The sequence below is a fragment of the Sorghum bicolor genome, chromosome 7 (genome assembly GCF_000003195.3).
Source record: "Sorghum bicolor cultivar BTx623 chromosome 7, Sorghum_bicolor_NCBIv3, whole genome shotgun sequence".
NCBI lineage: Eukaryota > Viridiplantae > Streptophyta > Magnoliopsida > Poales > Poaceae > Sorghum > Sorghum bicolor.
In genome coordinates this window covers 3,863,738-3,886,830 of record NC_012876.2, presented here as the reverse complement: position 1 = coordinate 3,886,830, position 23,093 = coordinate 3,863,738, and the positions used below count along the sequence as shown (strand labels likewise).

Here is a 23,093-nt window from a genome sequence, read left to right as displayed (position 1 = left end):
TTAACAATAGTGGGTTCAAAGACGAACCATTCGTCCTTGCTGCAGACGTGAGTCAGGTGTTCTATGTCAAAGATATGTCTACGAAACCAAAGAGAGGAAAAAATGATGACCACTCAATCATCAATGAGCCAAAGCGCCACATTGTCCTTTCTGGGAAAAGAAACATTGTCGGAATTGAGGACAAGTCAGACATGTCAGGCGATTACGAAAGGGATGATCGAATTCCGCCCTTCATAGTCAACAAAGACCCAAGCATTCTGTTAAACAATGAGGATACTCCATGGTTACGGCAGGATCATAACCAAGGGTCATACGTCAAGAAGAAGTTCACTGTTGTGTCGGCTTGACTGTTCCATTTGAGACAATCTAGGGTTCGGTCAAAGGGTGTGTTTGTAAAAACCAATGCTTTGACTTTGGTCAAACTTGGTCAAATAGCCCATTTGATGACTTGAAATGAAAAAAGTTTGAATACAAAGTTGTTAGAGATCATCAAAATCTATATTTTATATATTGTCCATTTTTCCATTTGGATAATTTTGAGCCAATTCTAGTTACATTTCTATAAAATCCAAGACGGGTTTCGGTCAAACTTGGTCAAATGACAAACTAAATTACTTCAAATGAAAATATTTTGAATACCAAGTTGTTAGATATCTTCAAGATCTAAACTTTTTATATACACAACTTTTCCATTTGAGAAAATCTAAGTTAACAATACCCACCAATTCTAAGTTCTCACACAAACTATATGAAACTATATGTGTCAATTGTGGATTTTCAACTACACCTTCCCAAAACTTTGTCAAATGCAAAAATGGTCTATATATGAAATGTAGATTTTGATGAGTGGAACAATATTGGTATTCATGACTTTTCCATTCGAGACCATCTAGGGTTCCGAAACCGCTGCGTGGCTATGAGTTCTATGAAAATTCAAAATTTAGTGGTCCAAACTTTTCCAAATGAAAAGTTGACCATTAGACAAAATGTAGAACTTGATGAGTGTAGCAAACTTTGTATTCATGACTTTTCCATTTGGGACAATCTAGGGTTCGGTCAAAGGGTGTGTTTGTAAAAACCAATGCTTTGACTTTGGTCAAACTTGGTCAAATAGCCCATTTGATGACTTGAAATGAAAAAAGTTTGAATACAAAGTTGTTAGAGATCATCAAGATCTATATTTTATATATTGTCCATTTTTCCATTTGGATAATTTTGAGCCAATCCTAATTACATTTCTATAAAATCCAAGACGGGTTTTGGTCAAATTTGGTCAAATGACAAACTAAATTACTTCAAATGAAAATATTTTGAATACCAAGTTGTTAGATATCTTCAAGATCTAAACTTTTTATATACACAACTTTTCCATTTGAGAAAGTCTAAGTTAAGAATACCCACCAATTCTTGAATCTCACACAAACTATATGAAACTATATGTGTCAATTGTGGATTTTCAACTACACCTTCCCAAAACTTTGTCAAATGCAAAAATGGTCTGTATATGAAATGTAGATTTTGATGAGTGGAACAATATTGGTATTCATGACTTTTCCATTCGAGACCATCTAGGGTTCCGAAACCGCTGCGTGGCTATGAGTTCTATGAAAATTCAAAATTCAGTGGTTCAAACTTTTCCAAATGAAAAGTTGACCATTAGACAAAATGTAGAACTTGATGAGTGTAGCAAACTTTGTATTCATGACTTTTCCATTTGGGACAATCTAGGGTTCGGTCAAAGGGTGTGTTCATCAAGATATATATTTTTATATTTTTTATTTGATGAAAATTATACCCAACTAGCATTCCTAGTAATAAATAACAAAAATAAAAAGTTTTACGTCAATATGATGTGAAAATAAATTTCCAGTTCATTGGATATAGTTTTTGTAAATTTATTGGAATAATATATTTTTGCATTAACAAAATACTAAACAATTCTTACAAAATCATTGCAAATTATAAAAATACAATAAGATATTTAAGTTTAAAAGTTTTCATGTGTATATTAAAACAAATTACAATATATGTCACTGTTTAAAAAACATTATGCAAAATATTTAATTTACTATACAATTTATAATATAAACTGTATATATAAAACAATTAAAAAACCCTAAACTAAAAAAATGGGCCTTTAGCACCGGCCCATAGTGGGAACCGGTGCTAAAGGGTCCTGAAAATTTCAGGAGCCCGCCCTAGCGCGCGCTGGACCCTTTAGCACCGGTCCGTGGCTGAAACCGGTGCTAAAGGGTCCGCCCCTATATAAGCAGCCGGCTCCCTGGATCCGGCAGTTCTTTCGTCTTCGTCTTCGTTCCAGCGCCGCCGCGGTCGTTTCGTTCTCGCCGCCGTCGTTTCGTTCTCGACTCCCTCGCCGCCGCGACCACCGTCTCCACCAGCGCCGCCGCGGCTCTCCACCAGCGCCGCCGCGGCCCTCCTCCAACGCCGCCGCCGCGGGCCACGGCCAGATCGAGCGCGCGGGCCACACATCATCCAGGCCACGTCGATCTTCCCTGATCTCTAGCTCCGGCCGGCCTTGCTAAGTATAGATCGAGAACGCCATTGATTAATTATGTATTTATATAGACTAGCTAGACCAGAAATATATATACAAAAAATATTACATATATATACATAAATTAATACTACAAATCAAAACACCATATACATATATATATATGTATATATGGTGTTTTGATTTGTAGTATTATTTTTTTATATATTTTTATGTATATATGGTGTTTTGATTTGTTGTATTATTTTTTGTATATATTTTTATGTATATATATATATGTAATATTTTTTGTATGTATGTATATTTTTTTTGTACATATATACACATATATATAGTTTGTATGTATGAATTATAATTGTTTGTATGTATGTATTATTTTTTTAATATATTATTCTAGTATATATATATAGTATGTATGTTTTATTTTTTGTATATATGTATTATTTTTTGTATGTATGTATATTATTTTTTGTACATATATACACACACACATATATATAGTTTGTATGTATGAATTATAATTGTTTGTATGTATGTATGTATGTATGTATTATTTTTTTAATATATTATTTGTAGTATATATATAGTATGTATGTATGTTTTATTTTTTGTATATATGTATTATTTTTTGTACATATATACACACACATATATATAGTTTGTATGTATGAATGTATTATTTTTTTAATATATTATTTGTAGTAGTTTTTTTTAGTATATATTTGTTGTATATTATTCTTGTATCATATTTTATTTTCTAGTGTTTTGTAAATATTATTGTTTGTACTATATTATTCTAGTATTGTTTTTATTCTAGTGTATTACTTGGCTTAAAAGATTCTAGTATTATTTTTAGAGCACTCCAACACTTTAATTTGTAGTAGTACTAGTAGTAGTATATAAGTCTCTAATATATGTTCTAGTAGTGTTTAGCCACTAAATTTATTCTAGTAGGGTTTTGTATATATTTTTGTTTGTACTATATATTATTCTACTTTTTTTTATTAATGTATTACTTGGCTTAAAAGATCCTAGTATTATTTTTAGAGCACTCCAACACTTTCATTTGTAGTAGTATTAGTGTATTTCTTATCTTATATAGAATATATATATATGTATGGTTGCAGACATAGAAATGGCTGACCATCCTCATGATGATCCTGATTATATGGAAGCTGCCATTCAAAATATAATCGACGACGGTAGTCAGTACTTCGTTGATTACCACGACATCATGCAAGGCAATCGTACTGAGCAACAAGAGGGCAATGCCCCTGAGCAACAAGAGGGCAATGCCCCTGAGCAACAACTTGTCGTGCAACAAGAAGAAAATACTGGCGAGGTATGTAAATGTAAACATATATAAATAATGCATCTCTTACATTAGGTTTTAGACTTATTACTTGGTTATTAATTTAGTATTTTTGTTTCTATATGTACGTGTAGCCTTCTGGATCGACCTCTACGGGGAGAAGCGTACCTCCACGAGGACCAAAGAAGCCGTTGGAGGGCCGCTATGTAATCTCTGAGTTTGAGATAGCTACAGGCAGACCACTTGGTGAGCATGCAAATAAATATGTTAATCACTGTGGATATCTTGTGAGAGATCAAATACCGATCAGTTGTCGTGAATGGAGAGAGAAGCGAGGTGCTCCTGAGATCAGTTTTGTCTCTGATCGTGACAAGGAGTTAGTTTGGAAAGCCGTCACAGACGTTTTCACCTTCGACACCAACGATGAAGAGTTGAAGGTGCGAATTTATGACTGGACTATGAAGAAGATGGCAGTACTCTTCCAGAATTGGAAGAAGTCTTTGTACAATAAATATGTCAAGAAAAACGAGACTCCAGATTTCAACCTCAAGCAATATGTAAAGCTGAGGGCCTTCTGGGATGACTTTGTGCAGTACAAAACATCAGAAGAGGGCGAGGAACGAGCCAATAGAAACAAAGAGAATGCCAGTAAAAAGGCATACCACCATCATATGGGATCAGGTGGTTATAAGAGTGCTGCTCCCAAGTGGGACCGAATGGAACAGGAGATGCTTGCTAGGGGGGTCACATCCGAGACAATAGCAAAGAATTGGAGCGAGCGCTCCAAGCATTGGTTCTACGGTCATGGGGGAAGCGTGGACCCAGACACCGGGGCGCTAGTTTGGGGCCAAGAAATCTCAAGAGCAGCAGAGAGACTAGTCCGTGCACGTGAGGCGGTTCAGTCTGGTGAGTTCAGGCCTAACAGGGAGAAGGATGAACTCACCTATGCGCTTGAAAATCCTGAGCACGGTGGGCGTACGAGAGGCTATGGGGCAGTTCCGTGGCTGCAATCATTCCAAGCCGATCAAGATACCTACAGAAGCCGCCAGAGAAAGAAGGATGAGGAGGCAGAGCGGATCCGCCGCCTGGAAGCTTTTGTTCTGCAGTCACAAGAGCGCGAGAAAGCTCGTGAAGAATGGATGCAGGCAGAGATTCAAAGGCAAGTGCAAGCAGCACTTAGTCAAATGACGAAAGGGCAAGGTACATCACAGCCTGAGGTCAATGTTAGCCCCCCAGGCCAGTTGAAAAGCAGCTGCGCATCCACGGAAGTACCAACCATTCAGGATGACACGAAGCTACACTTCCCCGTGGATGATGTCACAGAGGCTTTTACTACCTGTGAGCTGCATGTACCATATGGGAATGCCACCAAAAAGGTGGCTATCGCTGTTGTCAACCCTATCGACCGAACGGGCACTCCAAGAATCCATAATCGACCAGTACCTGGTGGATATGCTAGCGTCTCGGTTGATAGGGTTGAGAAAGGTTGTGGCAATGTGCCACTAGACATAGAAGGGGGAGACGGAGAGAAGACCTTAGGTGAAGCTGAGAAGACATTTATTTGTTGGCGCAAGCGCTTCATAATTATTCCTCAGCATAGGTTTGTGTGTGATTTTACTTCTTATATTATTTATTATGTATTGAAATTTAAAAAAAGTTTACTCACAAAACTTGTAATTGTTTTCTTTGCAGGGACTCCTCCAACCTAAGTCCAGTTCTCTCCCTAGCGCATCATAGTGCTGCGGGCGGTGACAATGCTGGATCTCCTCCAACACCTGCGGCGGCCACACCGACCCCGCCACCGCCTCCACCACGGTCTCCACCTCCTCCACCGAGGTCTCCAACTCCTCCACCGCGTTCTCCAACTCCTCCGCCTGCACCGCCCTCTCCAAAGAGTGCACGGTCGGTCCCCTCGCCTCCAAAGCGAGGTAGTAAGAAGCGGTCCGTCCAAGAAGGACCGAAGTCATCGGTCCCACCTCCAAAGAAGGTTGCCTCAGCAAAGAGAGCTAAGACGCCAGAAAAATTACCTTACGAAAAGAGTGAAGAGGAGGTAATTGCTACATCTAAAGCTGAGGTCCAACAATTTTTTGATAAAATAAAGGAGGAAAGGAAAAAACGGCTTAACCCAGAAAAGCCGTACTTTTATGTGAAGCCATCGGAACTGAGGCAGAAGGTGGCGGACCATCAAAAGAAGCAACGCGAAGCTCAGAAAAAGCCAGCACTTTCGGACTATGAGCGGTCTCTGGTCAAGTCTTCACAGCCTACTAAGAAGAGAGTAGGAAAGGGGGTCCCACAGCTCGGAGAAGTATCAAAACCGGTGCCCCCTTTGATTGTGCCAAATCAATACGGCTCAAATGAAGACTTGATGCCAAAGAAATCCTTAGCGTTGTCTGAGCTAGACTCGCTTGAGAGTTACTTTGGACAGAGCGGTTTAAATATAGAAGAAATTACCGCCATTCTTGGATGTCATACATTTGAAAAAGCCGAGGTAGTTGATCAATGGAGGGCAAGATATGAACCGGGCAGGAGTCTATTCGACCCTAAGCGTTTACACGAGCTCGGCACACAAATGTTTGCAATAAACAAATGGTGCATTGAGGCGTCTAAAAGGGGAGAGAATTGGATTTCTGTTCGTATTAGACAACATCACTACTTCCGTGGAGATGACCTCATATACGTGCAGTTCGAAGAATTGCACCAATTATGCCACCTCGACGCTCTTGACAAATCTCTTGTCAGCTGCTTTTGTCTGTAAGTATTTTTCCTTTTTATTATACTTCTAACTTCTTTAATTACATGTATATAATCCTTACACACTTAGGATTTGTATGTATATATGCAGGCACCAAATGAGAGAGCTCAGAATGAGAAATGACAATAGTATTGGGTTCGTTGACCCTTATATTGTTTTCAAGGCTCCGCAGGCAGTGTGGACAGCAGATTATGAGACAGAAATCTGCACCAATCTTATGAGGTTCTTTGTAAACCAAAAAGAAAAACAAAAAATACTCTTCCCCTTCAACTTCGAGTGAGTTATATAGTTATTAAGTGCATGCATATTTTATTTTACATTATAGGACTGACCCTATATATGTGTGTGTAAACAGCTTTCACTGGATACTCATGGTCATTGAAATTCCCAAGAACCGATTGATAATCTTTGACTCAATGAGAAAACCACAAGAAAATTATCAACAAATGGTAAACATTATTCAAAGGTACGTAATGTCGATCTCAGCTACAAAAATATCATAATATGACTCTGTAATTATTAGTTCACGATCCACAATGGCTGTGTATAGGGTTTGGGAAAGATTCATTGACCGTGAACATCTCAGTGGATGTAAAGCGCCGCTTAACATAATACATCCACAAGTAAGTTCTACTAGCTAACAAACTTTCGCTAACTTTTAGCCTTCTTATTGTCGTGGTTATGAATATTTTTATATATATATACATCGTACAGTGGTGTTTAAGACAAGAAGGAGGGAACAATCTATGTGCATATTACGTGTGCAAATTCATGATGGCACAAGTCAATCAAACACCCACAGAGACGCTCAGAGTACGTTACATGTCTCTTTTCATTATCTCCTGAATTATATTGAATAACTTAGATAACTAATACCTTTTTTATTTATTTCAAATTAAAGACGGAATGGCTGAGGAAAAAGGTCCTACAACAAGACCGAATCAAAGCTATCCAAGAGACGATAGCAGGATTTCTCCGCGACCAAGTGATCAATCCAAACGGCGAGTTTCACTTCAACGGCAACGAAACTCTTATACCAAACAACGATGATCATTTGTATCGTTTGTAGACATTGGGAGAACAAACTCTATGTATATATGTGTTACGAATTTTGTACATATAAAACTATATATATATAAAGCTTTTTACATATCTATTTAATTTTTGATGTGGTCTATTCATTTTATTATAGGCAAAGCTTAACTATTAAGCTTAGCCTATAATTTTCATTTATATATGCTTAATATGCGTGTAATATAAATATATTATTGTATCAGCAAAACATGTATTGAAAAACCTATTATTATATATTATATATAAACAATAAACAGAACCGAAGAAGTGAACTAAAAAAAAAGAAAAAGAAACCCTTTAACACCGGTTGGTAACACCAACCGGTGTTAAAGGGTTGCAACGTGGCAGCCCTGGCAGGACCCTTTAACACCGGTTGGTGTTACCAACCGGTGTTAAAGGGGGGGCCTTTAGCCCCGGTTGGCCGAACCGGGACTAAAGGGTGGGCCTTTAGTCCCGGAAGGGCAGCACCGGCTCGGGAACCGGGGCAACAGGCCCTTCCCGACCGGTGCTAATGCCCGATCATGCAGCAGTGGTGTGTTTCTCTTGTCGAAGAGGCTACGGGGAACTGGCTTGGCAATGTACCAGACAAACAGGTTTAGTTTTGCTAGGCGTGACGAAGGAGGCCAGCTCGTTCCCTTGCCGCTCACCATGGTATTTCACCCGGAGATGATGGCAAACACACAAAGTTCATCGAGAACGATTGGGTAGTGTTATTCCTGTTCTACCTACGCTAATATAATGTTGACGCCAATGCTTTGCATTGTCATGAAAGCGATCAAAGTAGTGTCGGACTGCTGGGTGGAACGCATGGATATTCAACAGGGGGAAGTGGGACGTGACATTGGTGATCAACTGATCATCATGAACCTGACGTGCGGCTCGACCATGGCCAAGCCATCGAGGTCAAACCCCACGTCGGCAAGTTATTAGTATATAAATTAGTCGACCTCGTGGGGTGGTATATGGGTTCATAAAATTACATTAACAATTTGGTGGTAAAAGTTTTCAATTTATTAGCAAGAAGAATCAAGAGTTCAAAGACCCATGATTGTTTTGTTTCTATTCTTTTATTTAAGTATTCATAGGAAAACAAATCTAAAAATCATAAAAATAATGATAGGATACACCGACACCGAGCAGACGGGTAACAGAAAATAGAAAAAAAAAGCAAAAACAAAAAAGTGAAATAAAAAGGAACACTGTGGGCGTGCAGAAAAAAGACCAAGAAAGAAAAAAGAAAAATAATGTCCACACAAAACATTGGCGGATGGATAAAAAGAAAAAGAAAAAGTGAAAAAAGGACTTGATAGACGGACCAAAACCAAGAGTATTTTAGGAATTAAAAAAAAAAATAGGTTGGAAGAAACGCTTCGTTCTTTAAGGTAGAAGAAGAATAGAGATTACACATTAGCAAACATATATACCCCATAGTACCCATAAACAAAATTTACATGTATATTCATTCCTACCAACATATTCGTGTAACCCTATATCTTTATGATCATCTCCCAAAAAGACTAAGCTAGTTCCAATATTGATGAAGTCACCGTAAACATCTCGACAAATATTTTCCTTAGCACTGAGCACGTGTTTGGTTAGTGGGACAACCGAGAGCAGTATAGGGTGAGCCTAGATTCAGTATAGGTTACCTAGATTCGAGGTCACCCTTCCCTTGAATTTGAAGGGATGGCCTCACCCTAGCCATCAGGCTCAAGCGTAGTGCCCAAGTGGTGCTGAGATGATAACACAGGGTAGGTAACGTTGGGGTGAGCAATCGAGGAAGTCATAGTGCTCCCTCAAGGCAAGTAAGAGCATAGGGACAGCAACCAAGCTTGAAGACATAGGATTAGGATTGGTAGTAAGTTGAGAGTTGTAGACACTGCAGTTGGGGACGATGGACGGGATGGCGAGGCAGATGTAGCAATGGATGCGCTGGGCGGGGGTCGAGGACGGGATTGCCCACTCCGGTGGTGTGGGTTTGGCCACTCGGGGCGTGAGGTGGCAAAATAAATCACTGCCAGAGTTGGCAAAATTCTAAGGGATTGAGATGTCATCCCAAGTCTTATGGTAGTTGATAACTTTTTTATTTGAAATCATCTTGGCGTGCAAAACTACGTTTAAATTTTTTGAATTTGAAATTTAAATTTTGTAAAAGACCTCGGATGGAGAACTTCATAAATGAAAATTGTAGATCTTAAAAATTATAAAACTTTGTAGTTGACAACTTTTTGATCTGAATTCGTTTAGGGACTCAAACAATCAATTTATACTTGGTTTGGTATAATATACGGAGAACCAAAACGGAATATAGACATAAGTGATAGTGTGGTGTAGTGGTTACAAGGGGAGACATACGAGACAGAGGTTGTGTGGGTTTGAAACCCTTTGGTTGCGTAGAGATGGAAAATTGCTATTTTTTCAGATTGTTTTGGTTTTTTTTGTTAAGTGTCCGACAAAAAACACTTAGCAAATAGCTCTTTGCCAATAAAATCTTTGGTGCTTTTACCGAGTGTGGCATACGACAAAGCCTTTGTCAAGTACATTTGGGGCTAGCTCCAGGACTCGGCAAAGTGCTTGTTAAGATTAAGCACCGTATGGAACAAGGTCATATTTTTTGCAAGATCCTTTGAAAATTTGATTAGGACAAATATAAAGTCCAACTTTCATCCCTCGACTATCAGGTCCGTACGTCCCATAGCAACAAGGTCACATTATTGTTCGTTCTTGTTCTCCATATAATAGCAACAATGTCACACTTTTTATATATGTCATATATTTTTTTACATTTAAATACAAGTAAATTGTCTGGCATGAACATTTAAGAACAGATACATTATTATTCGTTCAACAGTACTACGAGATATATAACGAAATACTGCATGGTTGATGAAGGAAATGAAACAGTGAGCTATCCAATGGTGAGGGTGAGGCCTAGCAGCAGCGACACAACGGTGACAAGTAGAGAGCCGAGACCGGCTCCAGAAGCCGCGCCGCCGAGGGGCACATTGAAACAAATGGTGTTGATGAAGCCGCTGCTGTCGTTTCTGCACACGGGCGTGACCCTGACCGCCAGCTTCATCCCGGCGCCGCAGTGCCCCGGCTTGCCGCAGATGAAGTTGCGCACCACGACGCGGTTGAGCTCGACGGTGTCGCGCCGGTCTGGTGGGTGCCGCCGCCGGCGACGGGTGTTCTTCGCGTCCGGCATTGGATGATAAATCTCTGCCGATAGTTTCCCGCCCAGCTTTTCCGCGCATCCAATCTTAGAGCATCTCCAAGGGCTTTGCAAATAAACTTTGCATTGCCCTATTTGCAAAAAAAGTAAAAAATACTCATCCAATGGTTTTGCAAATAAGGTTTGCAATTTGGTTAACTTTGCAAATAGAGGTTGAGGCTTTGCATATATGCAAACCTTCCCACCACTTTGCATCTACAATTTCGGCCTTCCACGTCGGACTCTGTCCCCTGCCCCCCCCCCCACCCCGCGCGATTTCTCTACGTCCGTCCGCCCTCCCTGCCGCGCGCACCCACCCTCCAGCTGCGGCGCGTGCCCGCCGTCCCACCAGCTGCCGTGCGCGCCTGACACTGACGCGAATGACGACGACGACGAACGACGAACGCGGCCTGGGCTGGGCGACGACTGGCGCGAAGACCTAGGCTGGGCGGCAATTGGCGGCGACCTGGCCTGGGCGGCGACTGGCATGCACGACGTACGTCAAAATGGCGCGAAGGGAAAAAAACGCGGACGCGATCGGTGAAAAAAAATCGGAAGTGGGGTCCACACTTTGGGTTTGTCATGTCTAAATCCAAGTACCTTGGAGTTGGACTATTTTTAGACTTTGCAAATGAGTTTTGAACTTTGCAAACAACACCAAATGCAAAATTCATTTGCAAAATCCCTTAGAGATGCTCTTAGCTAGCGGCAGAGGATGTCCATCGGCCCACCTCATCCATATATTCTCCACTTTCATCAACAATATTTAAAAAGTCATAGCTCCTAAACTAAATATCTAAATCAAAATCCGATTACACTATAGTGTTTCTTATAATAAATCCTTCAAAACAAGATCTCACATGGATATATTTAGATAAAATTTTATTAATAAACATTTATCTTATAAAGAGATAACATTTTTATTTATGATAGACAATGTTCTAGGTTCATAAAATAAATATTCCATCTTCGTAAGAAAAATGTTCTCAGTTTAAAAAATAGTGTTCTAGTTTAGATTCATGAAACTGATATTATAATATTTAAAATAAATAAATAAATACATCATGTAAACAAAAAAAATAAAATCTAGAGCAAAGCATAAGGAAAAAAACACGTAATAGAGAAAAATTTAAAAGAACATCATATGGATAGTTTTAAAAAATCCTAAAAATAAACTATAAAACATCACATGTGTACTAAACTGAACATCACTAAATACACTATAGAACACTATTAAATACATTATGGAACATCGTATATATATTACGTGAACATCACTAGATATATCATAGAACACCACATGTGTACTAAGCGAACATCACTAAATTCATAATACAACATCACTCAACACATTATAGAACATTGTATGTATACTAAGTAAACATCGCTGAATTAATCATAAAACAACACTTAATGTATTATAGAACATCACATATGATGCAAAAAAAAAATTCATAACAAAGAAAGATTAAGAAATAAAACATGAATAAAAGAAAACATAATTAAAAATAAAAAAACAAAATCAAAAGAAAAAAAATAGAACATCAGCACTTGAACATCAAAGAAAATAATAACAATAACAAAAAAAGATAAAATATACAAAACAAAGAATAATATAAAACAAAAAATGAAAATAAAAATAAAGCACAAAAAAGATAGAAAAAGAATCAAATGGAATACAAAATGAAAAAAAAAAGAAAAAAGAAAAAAAATTAAAGAAAAGAAACAAAGAAAGATGAAAAAATAAAACATGAATAAAAGAAAACATAATTAAAAAATAAAAGGAAAAACAAAATCAAAAGAAAAAAATAAAAAATAGAACGTCAGCACGTAAACATCAAAGAAAAATAATAAGAATAATAAAAAAAGATAAAGATAAAGATACAAAATAAAGAATAATATAAAAAATAAAATAAAAATAAAGCACAAAAAAGATAAAAAAAAGAACCAAACGGAATATAAAATGAAAAAAAGAAAAAAAAAGAAAAAAAATTAAAGAAAAAAATATAGCAAGAAAAAGAAAAAGAAAAAAGAAAAAAAAAGAGAAGAAAACTAACAGCAACGGCGGGAGGGAAAAAGAAAAGAAACATAAAAAGAAAGAAAAGAAGAAGAAAAGAAAAAAAAAGAAATAACAAAAAGAAAGAAATAAAAAAGAAAACGTACGTACCTGTCACGCGTGCGCGGGAAACATCGCGCGGGAATCATCGGACGGCGTCTCCGGTCCGAACATTCGGACCGGAAGATTTCGGGCCGGCGATGGGGCTCGCCGCCGAGCAGGAGGTGTAGCCGGCCTGGGTCACCTCCACGACGTCGTGCGCCGACGCGTCGTACTTGAACATCAGCTGGTCGCCCGGGTGGAAGTCGACGGTGGACGCCCAGGCGGTGAGGTTGGTCTGCAGGTCCCACGACCCACCTGGCTCGCCGACGGTGTAGCTGGTGGCGCCGGACGCCGTTCCGAGCACGGATGCCGCCGCTGCCACCGAAATGATCGCGACCACGGCGATCATTGATGCTTGTGCCCTCGCCATCAGCTTAATTCGACAGCCGCTGCTAGCTAGCTGTTCTTGAAGAAATCAATGGATGGAAATGATTGCCTAGTTAGTTTGATGGTTGAGCAATTGTTGCGTGCATGTGCATATGGAGGTGAACATACAGGGGCACGGAGAGATGGAATGTCGTACTCCCTCTCATTCTCACTTTTCGAGAAGTCAACTTTTTTTTTTAATTTTGACCAGTTATATATAAGAATATAAATATTTATAATACAGAATTAGTATACACGAATTTTATACAAACTTAGTTAAAGTTGAGAAAGTTTGACTGGCACATAACGCCATCTATTTTGAGACGAAGGGAGTAGTGTTCAAGGATGTCGACATGGTCCAGTCATTAGCTTTGCATGATTAAACGTGTGCATACATTATATGTCCATCATTAACGAACTTATAATATAGGACTATATGTAAATCAATAAGACTTGGCCTCATGTAGTCACGTGATGAGGACCCGGACCGTGGACGGAACTCACCTTTCAGCTACCATGTTTGACGTCGGCGGTCATATCTATCGCACATGGATTCATACGTTGGAGAGCATTTGCATGCTCCTAGTGGATCGGCAATGCATGGCGAGGGCAAACGACTAAGGAATCGTAACGGTATGTAAAATGCCGTACCGGCACGTAACAGCTAACCATAACGGCAGACCATTGGCTTTGGGTTTTAGGCCCTGTTTGGTTCAAAAACGGTAAACTTTAGTCTCTATCATATTGAATATTTAGACACATATATGATGAAGTACTCAATCCATCCTAAATTATAAGAAATTTGACTTTTTTTGACACTAATTTTGATCACCCGTCTTATTCAAAAATTTGTGCAAAATATTTTTTTTTGTCGTGGCTTGGTTTGTTAATCAAAGTTCTTCACGAATGACTTAAATTTGACTATATTTGCACAAATTTTTTTGACTAAGACGAGTGATCAAACTTGGGATAAACGTCTATAATTTGGAATGGAGGGAGTATTAAATATAAACTATTTACGAAACTAAAAACACAGCTACAAAATAATTTATGAGATGATTTTTAAGCTTGATTAATCTATGATTAGATACTAATTATTATAATTACAAATGTGCTAAGTACCTATTAAACTTTAGTACCTCCAAACCAAACAGCCCCTTATGATGTTTTGCAGGAAACACGCAGACAATGGGAGCATGGATGAGATAAACCCAGAAAGATCTTGTTTTACATCATTGCCAACTGGTTCTCCTACACGTTCAGGTAAGGAGGAGTTCACGGTCAATGGACCTCATCTCTTTTTTTTTTTCCGACACTATCAAATGTGTTTTGCAGAAATAATACATACATATAATTAACTTAATAAAACGCACGGGCCTCTCTCTCTAATTAAAACAATAAATTACTCAAGATTGGTGAGGTGATATCATGCTATCAACTAACGTCAAAGAGTTTTGCACACTCTAGATTTATATACTATCAATTAACCTAGCAAGCTAGAGTAGAAAGTGTAAAGCACTTAATCTGGGAAAGCAATTGGAAGCTTAAACGAGATAGAGTGTGCAAACTCTCGATGATGGTACTTTCCTCGAGGTATCAAAAGGTTCAAGGGGCTCACGCTTCTCCTAATCACTTGATATTCACATGGGCCTTTGTCCAAGTCTATCCTTACATCCATCCATATAAGACTAAATACCTTATATACTAGCTACCAAACCATATTAGTCCAATTGATCCTAAAACTAGTTGTTAGAATTTACTTCTCCTTTTTTAAATTATAAGATGTTTTGGTTTTTCTAAATACGTTGATTTTCTTATTTATTAGGAATCTCTTAATGTAGAGCAAAACATATTTATCTAAAAAACTAAAACATACAAATCTATTTATCCGAAAAAGCCAAAACATCGTAATTTAAAATAAACATAGCATTAATTTTACAGCTTTACAAGGGTGTGATTCTAGGATCCTAATCAGTGTAGCCTGCATTTTTATGCTAACTACTTTGGAATGATAGAATGTTAAATAGTAAACTTTTTAGGATTATGTTTAGTTCCATCCAAAATGCATAATTTATTGTGCTCATGAGGATCTTTTGAGACTCTTTTGGGTGTTTTTTTTTTGTCTCTTGAGACCAAAATTCAAAATGAGAATGACCCTTTTTGCCAAAATTTTTGAATAGTGTTTAGTTTCATTATATAAAATGATAAACCAAAACCCAGAATATTTTGAGGCGAAAGGGAACTAATTAAACACCCCTTAGTTTAAGATCTACTACCTCCGTGCACAAATAAATGCACATCTCGCTTCCTAAGGAGTCAATTTTTTTTAAGTTTGATTAGAAATATATCAAATAATATCAATATTTGTATTTACAAATAAGTATATTATGAAAGTATGTTTCATGCTCAATCTAATGATATATACTTAAATATGATAAATATTAATATATTTATATATATATTTAGTTAAACTAAAAAATGTTTAACTCCTCGAGAAACGAGATGTACACTTATTTAATTATTTATGGACAGCCTTGTTGAAATTGAAAACTTAGAAATACGGCGGCCAAACAAACCACCGCGCGCAGTCCTCGTCAACCAACCTTCAAATGAGTCCCTGCGAAGTGGGCTCGACATGTCAGGAAACTGTACTGACGGGGCTCACTGCTCGTCCTCTCCACCTTCACCTGCGGAGCCTAATCCGCAAAACCCAAGGAAAACCCCCCACCACTTGGGCTCGCCATGGACCTGCAGCTCGCGCCACCGCCCCTCACCAACCTCCGCCTCCTCGCCCACCGCCCCAAGGCCGCCTCCACCTCCACTGCCACCGCCGCGCCCTCCACCTCCTGCTCCTCCTCTTCCACGGAGCCACTCAAGCCCCGCCCGCGCCTCCCGCGCCAGAGCCCCGTCCCCGCGCGCAGGCCCAGGCCCAACCCCGCCCACCTGCCCGCCCTCTGCACCACCATCGAGCGGCACGCGGCGGCGGGCCGGCACGCCGAGGCGCTCCACCTGTTCCGCCTCGCCCGCGCGGGGTTTCCCTTCACGCCGCTCCCGGCGCGCACCTACCACGCGCTGCTGCTCGCCGCCGCCGCGCTGCGGGAGCCCGGCGCGGCGGCGGCGGTGGCCTGGCACGTCGAGAGCTCGGGCTTCGACCTCGACCTGTACACGCACAACCACGTCCTGCGGACGTACCTCGAGTGCGGGATGCTCGCCGAGGCGCGCCGGGCGTTCGACGGGATGCCCGACAGGAACGGCGTCACCTGGGGGATCATGATGGGCGGCCTCGTCGACCGGGGCCAACCCCGCGCCGCGCTGGCGCTGTTCCGGGAGATGCTGCTGGCGGAGGAGGCCGGTGGGGACGGGGACGCGCCGCCACCGAGGTCCCTCGTGGTGGCTCTCCGCGCCGCTACAGCCTCAGGGTCGGCACGAGCTGGGCAGCAGCTGCACTGCTGCGTTGTCAAGGCAGGGGCGTGCGGTGACGTCGCTGACCGGTACCTGGCGTGTGCGCTGCTTGACATGTATAGCAAGTGCGGCTTGATTGATGAGGCGAGGCGGGTGTTTGACGGGCTGCCACGGGCGAGCGTCGTGGCGTGGAACTCCATGCTGGCGGCGTATGTGCTCCATGGACGCAGCGAGGAGGCGCTGGAGCTGTACCAGGAGATGTGCAGGAGTCGTGTCGCCATGGACCAGTTCACGTTCTCGACCATGCTAGGGGTGTTCTCTAGGTTGGGGCTGCTGGAGCACGCGAAGCAGGCGCACGCTGGCTTGATCCAGAGGGGATTGCCACTGGACATTGTTGGGAACACGGCACTTGTGGACTTGTATTGCAAGTGGGGAAGGATGGAGGACGCGAGGAATGTCTTTGAGAGGATGCCTAGGAGGAACTTGATCTCATGGAACGCTCTGATTGCTGGATATGGCTACCATGGCATGGGGGATAAGGCGATCGAGATGTTTGAGAGGCTGATAGCTGAGGGTGTTGTGCCAAACCATGTGACATTTCTGGCAGTGCTGAATGCGTGTAGGTTTTCAGGTCTTGTTGACAAAGGGAAGAGGATTTTCCAGTTGATGACTGAAAATCTGAGGATGAAACCACGGGCTATGCATTATGCTTGTGTTATTGAGCTTTTTGGTAGAGAAGGCCTACTTGATGAAGCCTATTCAATGATAAGAAGAGCACCATTCACCCCAACTGCAAACATGTGGGGGGCCTTGCTTACAGCTAGCAGGATCCATAAGAACATGCATCTTGCGAAATTAGCTGCCGAGCAGCTATTGGCAATGGAACCTGAGAAAATAAACAGCTATGCTGTGCTCCTCAACTTGTATGTTAGCTCTGGTAGACAGGACGATGCCTGCAAGGTAGTTGAAACATTGAAGAGGAAAGGTTTATATATTCATAACGCCTGTACCTGGATCACAGTCAAGAAAACGGATCACAAGTTTTTCTTTAAAGATACTTTGCATCCACAAAGTGCTGAAATATACAGGAGGCTACATACATTAATGAAGGATGTACGAGAAGCTGGCTATGTTGCTGAGGAGAATGAGTTGCTCCCTGATATTTATCCTGACGAGCAAAAGGTATCAAGTGCTTACCACAGTGAGAGACTAGCAATTGCTTTTGGCCTTATGAGCACAGCTCCACAGACTCCCTTGAGGATCAATCAAAGCCATCGTTTATGCCGTGACTGCCACAAGGTAATTAAGTTTGTGGCAGAAGTTACCAAGAGGGAAATTGTTGTAAGGGATGGTAGCAGGTTCCACCACTTCAAACTCGGGATCTGCTCTTGTGGTGACTACTGGTAATTGGGTATGTCCAACTTTCTAATGGTTTTATTTTCTGACAACTAAACTGAGAAAGGGTTATGAGATTGACCAGCAGTAGTGTCCTTTTTCACTTTACGGATTACCAGATGTGAAACAGTATATATTTCATCCAGAATGTGACCTAGTTTATTTTCTGACCAAATATGCTTTGTTTAGCACATGGAAAAAAAGTGCATGTGCTGCAGAAGCTAATACACATTTTGCTGACAGCTAATGACTCCAGATGTTTCAAGCCAATTCTCTGGACATTACTTTGATTAATGAGGGTAAAGCAGATTGGTCGACCATGATGCTTCAGTATCTGTGCTACATGCAGGCTTGGTAAGTTTGGAGTTCTTTATTTCTTAAGATGTTGAAAGAGTAATCTACAAGTTTCACTCACATGGATGTGTCCATTTGCCCCTTTCCTTTTCCATCTAAGTATCTAACTGTCGGCAAAAAATTTTGTGCCTTTATTTTGGTAAGCAACATCTTGTGTGCCTTTATCTCTGTAGAAAAGATGGCTGTTGTGATGTGTTCAATAGAAATGTTTTTTTAGCACAATCAGATAGACTGTTTTTCCCTGTGTTTTCACTAGCTTTACAACCCTTGTGTAAAAGCAGATCTTTAAAAGTAGGCTGAATATGTGTTGTGTGGCTTTCGCATTGGAGATACCAATCTTTAATTGTGTCCTGTAAGGAAGGAATAAAGCTCTGATGTAACAAAGGATCAAAGGGAAGTATAATACTTTGAGCATCTTGAGACAGCTAGTTTCTTCATGCTTCATCTGCATCCTAGTTGGAGAACAAATACCCTGCTGTACTTTTGCCTCTATTTATTCACCAATCAGCCATAAAACAGGTCGCAGCTCACAAGGCCATTGTAAGCAGGTGATCTTCCTCCAATAATCTTCTCAGCTGGCAGAAGTCTGAGAGCACGCTACAATGGCGAAGATGGGAGCTGCTATTCTGGTCTGCATAGTGGTTTTAGCCCTGGATGTCACAGCTGGCATACTAGGAATTGAGGCACAGGCTGCTCAAAACAAGGTAATGTTTCAAGATATTGGTATTTTTTTTACCCAAATCACAGGGATTTTGAAAATGTATGATTTTGCTTCATCATGCACAGTTGGTATTTTAGCTTGATGGTCTCTGATTATATAATTGGTGACTGATATTGTTGGTATTGTATTTGATACTATATTTCTACAGGTTAAAAAGGTGACAATTCTCTTCATCCAATGCGAGAAACCAGTTTACAGAGCATACCAACTTGGCCTTGCAGCTGCAGTGCTTCTGGTAGTTGCCCATGCGATAGCCAACTTCCTTGGTGGCTGTGCCTGTATCTGCTCTCAGCTGGAGTTCATCAAGGCTTCCATTAACAGGAAACTGGCAGCCACTACCATCATTCTCTCATGGTAACTTCACTTGTCTGTACAATTCCTTTGCAAATCAGCGAGATGGACCTCTAGACAGAATATTTAATACCACCCTGTTTGATTTGAGCCTAATCACGGTGACTGTCAAGACGCACAAATACTGCACAAGAAACAACCCTGCTAACAGGAAATTTATTTATCAGTGCTAATTGCAATTGCTCTGCAACTTGCTAGGATTGCCCTGATTGCTGGATTCTCGCTGCTGCTCGCCGGTGCCATGTCCAACTCCAAGTCCCAGACATCATGCCGGTTCACTCAAGGCCACACTTTGGGCCTTGGAGGGATCATGTGCTTCGTCCATGGTGGTATCACGGTCGCCTATTATGTCACCGCCACTGCCGCAGCGCACGAAGTTCCTTAGTCGAGCGGCAAAGTATAATATAATGCTTTTGCCCAAGAGACGATCACTATTCTTTCCTTGTTTCAGCTGCTTCGTCCTTTTCTGCTTTGTGATTTGGCTTTTACAAGCATGCGGTTCTCTCTTGTACCAGAGTCAAACTAAAAGGAAAATATATGCTTGTTGTTTGATTTGTTGCTATTGCTGAGAAAAACATGTGAAAGTTTGTGTCAATGTCCACAGTAATTTCCGTTGTATGCTCGAAAACATCATTATCCAGTTTTTGCACTTAACAAAAACATTTTTCCGTGAGCTTCTTCAGCACAACGTATAGCCTCGTTTGAGCATTTTGCGCTGAATACCTGCCGTAAGAATGAATGACTTGACTGTCACCTGTCATTCTTTATGGACAGCTGACAGAGCTGCTGTTCTTCGGTTGCTGAATTTATTGGACCCACCAGTCAGACACCAGAACCTCCAAATATTTAGCTTCTTCATGGGCCCACATGTCAGCTGCCAAATTCTAAATCATTATTACAAAATAAAGTAAACAAACCCTGATTCCCAAGGTTAACATCACTATTATGTTTCAGACGAGGTTACAAATCCCAGCAGCCCCATGGGTAATAAGCAAATCACAGTTCGGGAGTACTTAAATATAACATAAAGAAATCTGCATTAAGTTGATGGACAATGATCTAGTTAGGACCCTGTCGAATTAAAAATTGTAGCAAATCCAAATTGCCAAGAAAAGTACAGTTGTGCGCCTCCTGATCTCCTGACTGAGTAAGGCAATGGCAAAGGGGATGGTAACAATCAGCTTCTATATATCACGTAGTCACAATGCATTCTATACAACACAGTTACAATTGACTTCACACCAAGTTACCCACCCTTACTACTCAAAACTGCATCTCTATCCAATAATCCATCCTTGATCATTGTGCAACTTTTATATCAACAAAACAAAAAAATTGCTCAGACCAAGAAACTGAGCCAAGAACTGGAAAATTCAGTTAACTTCGGTCAGACTTCTGGCAGATCTGAAATGCTGCCAACTGACTCCTCTCTCTGAAGACCAGAGAAGGACGACTGAACCTCGGAACCCTCCAGGTCGACAGATTCATCGTCTGGCCTTGCCTGTGGATGCCTGTTGCTGTGGTGCTTCCTGCTGCGGCTGCGCTTCAACACACGGGTCAGAGCCTGGACCACATCTCGCATCGCCGGGCGCTTCCGGGACACGCGGCTTACACATCTGTAGGCAACAGCAGACATGTCATTGAGCTCCTCCATGTCAAATGCGCCTTCTAACCGAGAATCTGCAATTTCTTCCCACCCAGTTTTCGCATCAGCATTGATTGCAGCCTGTGGTACAATGCAATGTAATCAGCATCTGGAGAAGCTAATATCCTCAAACCAAAACCTACTTAGAGCAAGGGGCATGGCGGCTTACAAGCTCAACATATTCCATTAGACCCTGTTGTGGATTTCTGCCAGCAATCAGTTCGAATAGCAAAACACCATAGCTGTACACGTCACTCTTCTTTGTGAATGATCGTGTGGATACATACTCTGGATCAAGATATCCATAAGTTCCTCGTATATTGGCTCCGTTGCGAGTAACCATTTCCTCTCTAGATAATCCAAAGTCAGCAACCTGGCCACAAAAGGTTATTTACATCTGAGAGCAGAACTTCTAGACAAAATGCAACAGATACAGACAGTGATTTGCAGGAAATTCTGGTGTATATGTGAACCCAACAGGGTCCTTCCTTTCTTTTTCTTTCTTCTAAAAGAAAAATGGGTCCTAGCAATACTTGCCAGGAAGCCATGGAGTATCAGGAAAGATAGGTTGAACGATAAGATATCAGAGAGATGATTAACATACCCTAGCATGCATTGCTTGGTCCAGCAAAATGTTAGGAGATTTGATGTCACGGTGGACTACTGGAGGAACAGCCTGCATATAAGTGAAACCAGATCAAGCACTATGCATTATGTGCCATGCACCCATGCTACGAATTCTGCATTACAAGAGCTTACCCCATCATGCAAGTACTCCAAACCCCTAGCAACATCCAGAGCTATGTTCACTCTTAAATCCCACTTCAGTGGTGCACTGTTTTCACCTGAACAACAAAAAGAACGTTCAGTTAGCTAAAAAACGGATACAATATTGTACAGGTAAAGTGTTAGATGCTGACTTCAAAAACAAACTTTTACATAAGATGCACTAATGAGTATATTTATTCCATTTCTTTTTTTCAAGAATATGGTGTGCTAACTAAACATCAATGACTAAAAGCAGCATTCGTGGACTTAATTGATACAAGAATAATGAGACCATGTCGGTATTCAGATAAAAGCAGCTGGAATGGTGGTAATGTTTATCAGTAACCTAGCATTTCCATGGTTCAAGATATAAAGCCTCAAATTTTGACACATTAATGCATTACACGCCTGATAAAAAATCTTAGTTGTAATTTAAGTATATCCTATTATCTTTCATCAGAAGATTATCAGTCCAGCTATGACATATCCCTTCGAATTATCTTAAAATTCAACCTTACTGAATTTCTTGAGTTATATCACAGAGGTTACCCCTAAACAATCATGGATAAGCCATAATAATTACTATCATGAGAGAGAAACACAGGATCACATAAAGAGAAGACATGCCATATAAGTGTGATGCAAGGCTCCCATTAGGCATGTATGCATACAATAACATATGTTGCCCTTTGTCAGCACAATAGCCAACCAAATTCACCAGATTCCTGTGGTGCAATCGCCCAAGAAGTAAGACCTGAAGTCAAGAATTAATCAAACACTAAGCATGCCAAATTTCTAGTGAGGATTGGATCCAAATCTAACAATACAGGTGTACAAATATTAGCTTACCTCATTTTGAAACTCCTTTTCACCTTGCTTTGAATTGTTCGAAAGCACTTTAACAGCCAATATCTCACCAGAAGACATTTCTGCTCTGTAAACAGGACCGAAGGCTCCTTGACCTAATAATGTTGTGAAATTGCCGGTAGCTTTCTGTAGTTCCCTAGAGATGAGAAAAAATTGTGGAGTTCAGCAAGAGTATGTGCCATTCTAAATCAACCATTAGAAG

General features: G+C 40.6%; 4 protein-coding genes across 5 annotated transcripts; 2 read left to right on the top strand and 2 right to left on the bottom strand.

The window, feature by feature from the left end:
- LOC110437001 (uclacyanin 1-like) lies at positions 13,066–13,392 on the bottom strand. The gene has a single exon (XM_021464926.1). The coding sequence runs from the start codon at positions 13,390–13,392 to the stop codon at positions 13,066–13,068; it is 327 nt and encodes a 108-aa protein (XP_021320601.1).
- On the top strand, positions 16,039–19,245 carry LOC110437386 (pentatricopeptide repeat-containing protein At5g50390, chloroplastic-like). Of its 2 annotated transcripts, none has more exons than XM_021465847.1 (3): positions 16,039–18,201; positions 18,429–18,539; positions 19,088–19,245. In XM_021465847.1, exon 1 carries the CDS (start codon positions 16,131–16,133, stop codon positions 18,195–18,197), a length of 2,067 nt encoding a protein of 688 aa, XP_021321522.1. In that variant the 5' UTR covers positions 16,039–16,130; the 3' UTR covers positions 18,198–18,201; positions 18,429–18,539; positions 19,088–19,245. The 2 variants fall into 2 exon arrangements, with proteins under 2 accessions (XP_021321522.1, XP_021321521.1); XM_021465846.1 differs by having other exon boundaries at positions 19,059–19,088.
- Positions 18,618–20,206, top strand: LOC8067809. Its single transcript, XM_002443787.2, has 3 exons — positions 18,618–19,243; positions 19,409–19,614; positions 19,810–20,206. Exons 1-3 carry the CDS (start codon positions 19,142–19,144, stop codon positions 19,994–19,996), a joined length of 495 nt encoding a protein of 164 aa, XP_002443832.1. The 5' UTR covers positions 18,618–19,141; the 3' UTR covers positions 19,997–20,206.
- LOC110437387 (calcium/calmodulin-regulated receptor-like kinase 1) lies at positions 20,632–23,053 on the bottom strand. The gene is made up of 6 exons (XM_021465848.1): positions 22,874–23,053; positions 22,652–22,778; positions 22,016–22,101; positions 21,861–21,932; positions 21,426–21,629; positions 20,632–21,337 (listed from the first exon to the last, which is right to left on the bottom strand). Exons 1-6 carry the CDS (start codon positions 22,949–22,951, stop codon positions 20,999–21,001), a joined length of 906 nt encoding a protein of 301 aa, XP_021321523.1. The 5' UTR covers positions 22,952–23,053; the 3' UTR covers positions 20,632–20,998.